Here is a 9988-nt window from a genome sequence, read left to right as displayed (position 1 = left end):
ACTAAAAATAGCATAAAACAAATTTTATTGGATGTGCTTTTATAAAATTAGATATGATCAAATTTTAGATTCTTTTTCCAACCGAACAACAAACATAAATATTAATACTTACTATTTTTATTAGTACAATATATTACGTTAATAGTTTTTTTTTAAGGATATTACATTAATATATATTATTCATTGGTTTTTCATTCTTTTTAATAATATAAATACTAGTAAAATGTAATCTATTTTTTACTATTTCATGTTTAAAACATTATCGTTAATTTTTAATATATTATAAGTTATCTGTTGCATCAAATATATGATTTAACCTTGTCTTTCTAATATTAATAGATTTTTTTACTAAATTATAATTTGGATATTTAAAAACCGATTAAAACTAAACTGCATAGAATTAGATCGGATCGGGGGTTCGAATCCCGTCCACCACAAAAAAAAAGATCGGATCGGATCATCCTCGTGAGCTCAGCTCAGTTGGTATGGACAATGCATAATATATGCAAGGTCAGGGGTTTAAACCCGTCCACCACCCAAAAAAAAAGATCGGATCGGATCAATTTTTTTAAAACTCGTCAAAATCGAACCGAATCAAGAGTATTTAAATTTTTGAAAGGATGATTTTTCGCTTCATAGCTGATCGAAACCGTACTGTAAACACCCTAAACACCCTGTGACAAATGTTTTATCATCTGCATTCACACAAATTACATGGGCAATGTAGGAGTTTTTGTATTACATATATTTGATAGATTTTTTTTTTAATCAATAGATAGAATATCTTCTATCTTAAGAATAAGGATAATTTATTTATTATTGATTTTGAGCCTCAAGGGAAAACAAAACCATTGAAAATGTCAAACTCTTGGCAAAAATTTCGCAACAACCTCGAACTATCTTCCATTCGAACTAACCCCCACAATACACAATACTATATTAGAAATTAAGACACAAAAACATAAACTTTTCCCCGGAGAAAAGAGAAAAAGAAGAAGAAAGACTACAAAAGTAATTCTCTCTTCTTTGATCTCTTGGTACATCTTGCATTGAAATTCACAAAAACAAAAAACAAAAAAAAAAACCTTCTACTCATCCTTGTTAATCATATCTTTTATCACTATTGATTCTCCCTTTTGAAATTTGATCAATTGTGGGTATAGCATGGAAAATGTCCGAGCATTTTCATCTCCTCAATTAAATTCTTCTTCAAGTAACAATGGACCGCCAGGAGAATGTGGTATGGAAGGTAATTTCATTTGTTACACATTCAACCCCATAACAAATTTGTTAATGAAAAAAACACATCAAAAGTTTTGTCTTTTCTTTATTTGAAAATGAATTGGCCAATAATTGTCACTTAGGAAATCCATGGCATGTCTTAGGATCAAAATTGTCATAAAAAATAAAACAAATCAAACATTCCACATTATTAGGCGATATATGTGAATGATGAATCATCCTTAATTATTCTGTTTCAATTTTGCAAGTAGGCCTTGCCACAAATGTTAGGTTATTGTTGAAGCTAATCCAAGACCATAACGGGGCAAAAGACAACGATGAGAGAAGGTTTAATAGGGTGAATGGTATGATGTCTCTCTTAGATGAGGTTAGGACAAGGGTTCAAAAAGTTCAATCTTCTACCAAGAGAAGAGCTGAACTTAGGAGATGCAACACCGATCTTCGGCCTAACATTCCAAAGGACAGAAGAGCTCCTGATATGCCTCTAGATGAGAAAGAGAGACTAAAGAAAGAGCTACATTCAAGCCTGGTGGCACGACAGAGTCTTCAGGCAATGTGCTCAAGTTTGGGAAAAGAAAAGCAAATCATGGCTTCTGAACTTGCAAGAAAGGCTCAAGAGTTGACAGAACTCGAGGAGCTTATAGGTGACTTAAAAGCTCAGAATGACATGTTGATGGGAAGGCTGCATGCTTGTAGCTCAGAACAGAAGGAAAAGAAGAGCAGCAATGAAGTGGAAATGGAAGGGAACATAGTCCTTCAAGAGCGTAACAAGGCTCTTTCTGAACAACTCCAAAAGTCCATTGATGGCTACAAGTCTTTGAAGAGAAAACTAAAAGACACGCAAGAGGAAAAAAGGGAATTGCATGATACAATGGAGCAAATGGCGTGGGAAGTTCAATCAGGCATTGACAGGATTCATAGCTTCAAGGAACAAATGGAAACAACTAATCTAGAGACAAGTGATGTCGGAAAGGAAATATCAGTTTTAGAGCATATGCTTGAATCTCTTAGCATGAAAATATCAAAACATACACAGACAGAATTTTAATATGATAAGCATAAATCTCAATCTGGGATTGGCAGAGGCGAAGGTGAGAAGCATGGTTTACAGGGGAAGAGAATGGAACTACCAGGGCATCATCCATGTACAGCATGCCGTTATTCACTTCTAGCCTACCTTGTCTATTTCATGTCTATAGAGCATGCTCTCAGACTATGAGCAGAAAGAGAGCCATTAACAAAACACTTGACTGTAAAATAGATGTACTTGTAATGATTGGCGAAAAATGGTCATAAAGGAGAATGGTGATGTTGCAGTTTTATGAATTTAGGACTTTCATAAACCAGATTCTTACCTTATGTGTGCATGTCCTAAATTGAATTTGTGTCCCGTTCAATCTGATTTTATATTGTAGTGCTTAAAACTTACAATAAAAAAAAGGGCACCATGATGAGAACAGATTTAAGAAATCTAACTTACCGAAATTTAATTTTAATTATTATAAAAATGAATTACTCATCATGGCAACATGTCTTTATTAAACATGATAGATAGAGTATACTTGCATGGAGGCGTTTATTCAATCATCGCAGAAAGTTATTTTTGCAGCACAACAGGATGTAAACTAAACAAATCTGAGTTGTTTTTTACGGATAATAATATAATAAGCAATGCTTTAAGAACCATAAGTAAAGAAATTAAGAACTGCGGATAAAGTAGTTCAAAATTACAAAGAATGTATTACACTCTTAAGAAAGGTATATTGCAAGTCTCTGCATATATGTTTATAAATAAAGGAAAAACACTGATTTGGAATCATGTGGATGTGAGTGACCTATAAACTTTATTGAGCAAGGCTTTGCAGCTTGCAGCCAGCAATTGAATTCAGAATCCATGTATTGCTTGCAACCTTTGAACAAGTAGGCCTTGCCAAAGCCTCTGCATCACATCGCCTTTGGCTAAAAATTGCATCCTTTTCCAAAGGATTGGATTTAGCAGGAAGCTCAAGACTATAGATTATGAGGGTTCGGTGTTGATGCATAGTAGGCAGTATTTCATTTTGGTCACCTGACACTGGTTTTCTATGCAGAACTATCCCTCCAGCAGCAATCACAAGGTCTTGCAGATAGCCCTTGTATGAAGGGATAAAATCGCCCATGAAATAGAACTTGTAGCCATCAAAAAGCTTTGGTTGCTGCATGATAAATTTTATCAACAAAAACCACCAATAAGTTTGTGAATTAATGTGTTTATTGAAATAAACTGCAGTTGTTCTAGCTTAATTCAATTGAAATGACTCCAATATCAAATGTATAACAAATGGTCAAAAGTATTGGCAGCTACAGAAAGGTAAAAATTGACAAACACATTTGTTCCTACAATTCTCACTGCTCACTTTCCCTACTTTGATGAAGTCATAGTATATCTGCCTCCATATATATTTGCATCAAATTTTCTTGCAAAGAAAAGTTATCATGTTCGCTATAATTATGCTTTGCAGATATTAAAGATCAGCTTCTTGTACATCTTGAATGGCAATACATGATAGAAATTTGGATAAAGTTTATGAAAATAAGGCACGGTTATTGAAACCAAAACAAAAAGGTTCTGACAGCAAACAGAAGGCACGCTACTATTACAATTTCTTTCACCCTCAAAGTACTTTCATAAAGAAAAACAATTATTAATCATAACATGGCAAATATGAAATATTCTAACCTTGTTCACTGCTCTTAATCTTCCAAGACGGGGACCATCCTTAATTCCGTGGATGTCGACATTAACTTCATAACGTTCTTCATCAACAGGCCTTGTTTCTTTCATGCAAGCTTTGATCCCTGCTTAGCAAAAACCAACCAACACCAGAATAAAAAACAACGAAAAAAAAGAGAAGAATTTAATTGATATTTACTATGACCTTAAAGTAGTGGCTCCGTGGGAAACAAGTATCTAAATATAGAACAAAATAAAAGAACTGAACTTACAGTCAATGCTGAGAATCCACTTTCCCTCCAGAATACCCAACAATACTTTGAGAGTCCTTCTACATGCCCCATTTTCATCTGTTGATGCTATTACATGGGTAACACCTGAATCCCAAGTTTTCAGAACTGTAACCTTCAACACTCTTTCAAATTCAGAAACCACTTCCTACAGTTACAAAAACCAAGAATTTAATAAATAAAATACTCTTTAACAATAAAATTACTAAATAGATATCGAGGCAATTATATTACCTTCTCCTGCACGGACAGAGCTGAACAGCACAGCACAATTTTCTTGTGAGAACCATGAGCAATCTGACTTTGGCTAGTAGTGTCATGTTTGCGGCTACAGATTTTAACCTTCTTAGCTGTATGTTTTTTGCTATTGTGTTGGGATCCTGAACTTTCACACGGCAGCAAGGAGGGAGCATGTAGAGGGCATAACATGACAAAATTTTCCTGAAGAGAAACAGTACTATCTAGTTAGATGATTATTTTAAAAAAATAAAAATAAAAATAAAAGAAGCATTAACCACAGAGTTTTAAATGTGGTTTGGCTGTATCATGTACCATATCCCATCGACACTCAGGAGTCCACTTAGCACAAGGAACATGAAAGCTCCTGCGACAACTTTTCTCAAAGCAACCGAGTGCAGCTCCTTTAAGTCCACAAAAACCACATTTGATTCTCCGGCTTCTACTTATTTCTGCTTCAAGATTTATTGCATTATCATCTTCAAAATACACATTTGGGGCCCTGATGCATATGTATAAAACACGTCACTTATAAGTCAGAATTGAAACTGTAGCAAGTTAGTGAATTCAACTCGATTAAATCAATTATTGGCAGCTATATATGGTTATTTGAAGGATGGTCAGCGACTATTATAAAAATCAATATTAAGTATATCACTCATGCAAAAATTCAATACCATTCTGTGCAATTCCTGTGACAATGTATGACTTTAGGTTCTCCTTCAAAATCAGCAGTTACAGGTTTTTCATCAAAATAGTGCACCATTGGACCAGAAGCCTGTATTTCGAATCGCATAAAGTAAGTTCCAGTCCATCTATAAGGATGACAAGATAAGCAAGCAAACAATTTTACCTCTGATTCTTCTGACGAGAGACAGAAAGCACATTGGTACTCTTTGACATGGATAACACATTTCCTTAAAACTGGTTGAGCCGTCAAACTACAGTGATTCTCTTTGGATGAATCATTCAAAGGCCTGACATCATTACCTTGCTTGGTACTTTCAGTAGGCTTAATTTCCTCACCATTTTTAGTCCTAGAGATGAATTCAGGGGAAAGTTTTGACTTTTTAGTACTCTTCCTTTCTGTAACGCAAGGCATAGATTTTCTGGACAAACTGCTTTTTCTTTTTCTAGTATTGACAGTGTTTCTATTACTATCCACCTGCTGTCTTAAACTGGATGAAGCAGATCTAGCAAGCTCTTTGCATTGGTTTTGCATTGAAGTTAAATCCTCAGGTGGGTCATCCACAACATCCAGCCTTTGTTTTCCAGATCTTCTCACCTGCCTTTTTCCAGCAATCTTCTCAGAACATTGCATCTCATTATGTTGTTTAGATTCTGAAGTATATGAACTCTTAGCTGTCTTCCTAGCACCATTGTTTTGAACTCCTAATATATTGGAGACTGTACAAGCAATTGGAGGTGTTGATTCTGTACTAGTAACAAAAGAAACCTTCTTCCCCCTTTTATTAGACTTTTTCAGGTTAGAAGCTTTGTGCTTGTAGTCCAATGATTGCTCCTCAATGACTTTTGATGTTATATCTGCATCCATATTAATTTCATCACTCGGACAATTTAGTTCCCTAATAAGGTCCTGCCTAGATTTTTCTCTAGCCTTCCTGCTTCTCTTTGTAGACTTCTTTTTTCCATTTAGATCATCAGAACTTCTAATTTCAGAGGACATGACTGGTGGCAACGCTTCAGCCAATTGATTGCCATTGGGATTCTCAAAGTTGGTATTACAAGCATCAACACTTGTTTGATTCTCTTGCGACGCTGCCACCCATTCCTCTATATTTTCTTCAATTTCATCAGTATCCTCAACCTGCACCTAACATGCAACTTAATAAAACTTCAATGAATAGGTTATGCTTAACAAACTAAATCATGTATGAACAACCAGCAAAAATAATTCTCATTACCTGCGTTTTGATGGGACTTGAAAATAATTCAGGGGAGCATGGCTTTTGCGTCCATTCAAAAAACTCGCTATCAAATAAATCAACAGATGGTTTATTTTGCACCTCATCCTACAGAATAATCACAACAAAAATTATTAATATTTAAATCCAAAGCGTAAACAATTCAATCTGCTTGTATTTTCGTACAAGCCAAATTTCAATTCCACAATAAAAATATACAACTTTCAGTTAATCCATATTTGAAGTTGAATGGCTTCAAACATGGCAAAACAACTTATTTTTTAACAATATAATAGTTAGATCCAACTTCCAAGTGCCAAATGACTATTCGCATAACCTATTAGTTTATCATAAGCCATCTACTTACCGATAGAGTTTGTTTTGAAGGGCTTTCATCATCAGCGTCTTTGAGGTCACTGAATGAAGGAGGAACTGGTGTTGGACCTTCAATAATTTGATCCTCGTCAGTTTGTGCACTTAACCTTTCACCATCTTGCTCCTCTCTTAACCAAAAGAATGGTTCTTTCACCTGATCCCTTTTTTCACTTCCAATTGCCCTTACATTTCTCTTAATTGAAGCATCTTGTGTTCCCTCTATGTTAACTTGAGTAATAGATCCTCCTGTCTTCAAATTCCTTAGTGGAGTTTCCGAAAGAATGTCTTGCGGAACCTGAACCCTTTTCTTAGTCGGAAAAGAAGGCTTTGCACGGTTAGAAGCCAGACTTTTCCTGCTAGTCTTTAGCTTCTCCAAGCTTACCGTGCTTGTCTTAAGTTTCTTCCTGGACTTCTTTCTTGTGGGTGTTTTTTCCTCCTCGGCATGATTTTCATGAGTGCCTCCAGCTCCCTTCTCACCAGACTCAGCATCACCTCCACCTTGCATTTCATCATCTGTAACATAACCTAGTTAGTATACGAAGTTTCTCAATTAAAAAAGAGGCTCTTATAAACTAGACATGCAAACTCAATTAAAGACAAAACTGTGCATGACTATCTAACCGATGACACACTGTAAGCATATCTTAAGTGTAATCAACTATAGCAACGCATTATCTACGGCCATCTAATCTACAGACAACCTCTGATTGGTATACCAAGGCATTCTCTGCCGCCATCTAATCAACACATACCCTCTGATTGCTTGAAATTCACATTGACCCCACTAATTTATATAGGTCCCACTAAATCATATAGGTCCCTCATATATTTAGCGGGTCCGACATGAATTTTAACCAATAAAAGAGGGTATGTTTATATAGTGTTTTAGAGGGATGTGTTGCTAGCATAATTCATATAACATGGTCACAAGAAGGTAAAAAAAAAAAACATCAATACAAAAAATCAACGTATACAAGAAAATCATTGTTAGAAAATAAAGATTTAAAGAAACTACAATCAGTTCTTTTCTTAACACTCATTTTATATAAGGAACAAATAATTAAATAATTACTGGCCAAATAACATGTTATAGTTTCTTCAAACAAAAACAAAAATTATAAAAGAGGGTTCTAACCTGGTGATTTGGTAGCAGTTGGATTTTGAGTGCCGAATAAATTGATTCCAGAAGCAGCTTCCATGTTTTTGTAGATTGTGACCAAGTTGTCAATGTGAGGAGCAGGACGAACCTCTGAAATTAATCATAATCATAATTAATTGGGGTTTGATTCAGATTAGGGTTTTGTTAATCATACACAAATGATAATTTCGGAGAGTGAGGTACCTCGACGAGTGAAGGGAATTTTACAAACAGGACAAGAAGAAGCAGATTTCATAGACTTAAAAATACAAGAGCTGAAAAAAAAAAACACAAAATCACATGTTTAAAGAAATGAAGAATGAAAGAGAGAATTGAATTGAATGAATGAATAACTTACTTGCAGAAAAGATGATTGCAGGTGAGTGAAACTGCGGAATGAAGTAAACCCAAACTGCACAATGAAGCAAGAAAAGGTTATTATGAAAAAAAAAATGAATTGAATTAAAGAGAAAGAACACGATGATGATAATTGAATTGAATTGAATTGAATTGATACCAGATTGGACATTTGAGTTCTCTTCCCATTTTTTCAAGATCCCCCATTTCGAATTTCGATGAATTGAATCACAATGAATAGTGAAAGAAGAAAGAAGAAGGGTTTTAATGAAGTTTTGGATTGGATTTGAATTTGAAAACCGCGCTTTAGATATCTCACGCGCCAACAAATTCGCCTTTGGCGGTTCAAATTTTGGGAGGATTACACGATACGCTTCATCCTAAATAAATACATTTATGTTAATTAAATTACTTTTAAGATGTGTAGAAGGTTCATTTCTGAAAATTATTATTTTAGTAAGTCATTTTTTTATGGATTAATTGATCCTTTGGTCCCCTTATTTATTTTTTATTTTCATTTTGCTCACATAACTCAAAAAATCTTTTTTGTCCCTTATTTAACATGCTAATATTATTTTCTTCCCATAAACACAAATATTTTAGAAGAACCCGAATTCAATTCTAAAGTGAAACAACTTCTGATTGAATTTTTTTACCTATGGAACAAACTTCGGATTACTATGACTTCATTCTCTTAAAAATCAAAGAGTCAACATAAAAAAAAATTATATTATTTTAAATATTTTGATTTTGCTTTTCTTGCTATGTAATATTATATGTCTAAGAAGTATTCCATTTTTTTTTTGACAGAAAGTATTCCATTATTTAGTCGATATCAAATATTTCATTGTATTGCTATATTTTTTTGTATTTATTAAGTTCTCTTCATTAGAGATAATTATCTATGAAGCATATCGAGTATATATGAATATCAGTTTCAAGTGAAATTTAAACTTTAGCTCACCTTATTGTGTATGTTTATCTCTTTTCATTAGATCAGACATTCGCTAGTTCATTGTATTTTATCTAATAAATAGGTAGAAAATTTTTTAGTATAAATTATGGAAAGTAATAAACTATAAACTATGATCTTATGCTAAAATATACTATCAATAATAATGTCAAACGTTATTTCAATAAGTTCGATTTATATTTTGTGAATCAGATATCTCCTGCATGCAACTGCAAACACATAACCTCTGATTAAGCTAAAAGATATACAAAATTTCTTTAGAAGTAACCCCATATACTATATTTTGTATTACATCTTTCACAAGAGAGTCTTTTCGCTGCAATTAAATTCTTAATTGGTAGCGCATTGCCTAAGTTTTTTTTTGCTGCCAATTGTGTAAATATTTTAGGGACCAAAAGAGATTTTCTCTCCTTAGAGGCATTGCACTCTTTCAATTATGCATATTATATACCACTTTTGGTTAACAAAAATGATTGAAATATTCGCTCACCTTGGCTTCAAATTCAGAATTTCATATATATCATCAATGAAGTTGATGACTCTCTATACCTTTGCATGCGGCGTGTCTCACCTAATCTAACTTTGTTATTACAAAACATGAAATAAAAAGTTTGTGGACAACCCCACATATATAATGACCAAACTAACCATTAAATTTTGCGGAGTTCACATGAACTGTCACATCCTTGTTTCACCTATGTTTCGGAACGCGGTGCGGCTAAACAATTTCACAACAGA

The 9988-nt window shown here is 34.0% G+C and overlaps 2 protein-coding genes across 4 annotated transcripts; one reads left to right on the top strand and one right to left on the bottom strand.

Moving 5' to 3' along the window:
• Nucleotides 1-963: 963 nt before the first annotated feature.
• On the top strand, nt 964-2568 carry LOC146944273 (myosin heavy chain-like protein). 2 transcript variants are annotated; one of them, XM_085742680.1, is made up of 2 exons: nt 964-1249; nt 1494-2568. In XM_085742680.1, exons 1-2 carry the CDS (start codon nt 1165-1167, stop codon nt 2288-2290), a joined length of 882 nt encoding a protein of 293 aa, XP_085598806.1. In that variant the 5' UTR covers nt 964-1164; the 3' UTR covers nt 2291-2568. The 2 variants fall into 2 exon arrangements, with proteins under 2 accessions (XP_085598806.1, XP_085598805.1); XM_085742679.1 differs by having other exon boundaries at nt 994-1249; nt 1491-2568.
• A 233-nt stretch (nt 2569-2801) lies between these two features.
• Nucleotides 2802-8516, bottom strand: BRCA1 (breast cancer susceptibility1). Of its 2 annotated transcripts, none has more exons than XM_085742676.1 (13): nt 8438-8516; nt 8279-8332; nt 8125-8195; nt 7918-8031; nt 6775-7295; nt 6408-6515; nt 5336-6316; nt 5160-5260; nt 4798-4984; nt 4480-4686; nt 4228-4393; nt 3962-4080; nt 2802-3437 (listed from the first exon to the last, which is right to left on the bottom strand). In XM_085742676.1, the coding sequence occupies exons 1-13, from the start codon at nt 8482-8484 to the stop codon at nt 3087-3089; spliced, it is 3027 nt and encodes a 1008-aa protein (XP_085598802.1). In that variant the 5' UTR covers nt 8485-8516; the 3' UTR covers nt 2802-3086. The 2 variants fall into 2 exon arrangements, with proteins under 2 accessions (XP_085598802.1, XP_085598803.1); XM_085742677.1 differs by having other exon boundaries at nt 5336-6310.
• Between the last annotated feature and the right edge of the window lie 1472 nt (nt 8517-9988).

This window comes from Medicago sativa, chromosome 2 (genome assembly GCF_051527215.1).
Source record: "Medicago sativa cultivar Bolivia chromosome 2, Bolivia_mono, whole genome shotgun sequence".
NCBI lineage: Eukaryota > Viridiplantae > Streptophyta > Magnoliopsida > Fabales > Fabaceae > Medicago > Medicago sativa.
Note: the sequence above shows the minus strand (reverse complement) of the source record. Positions and strands in the feature narration are given on the sequence as shown.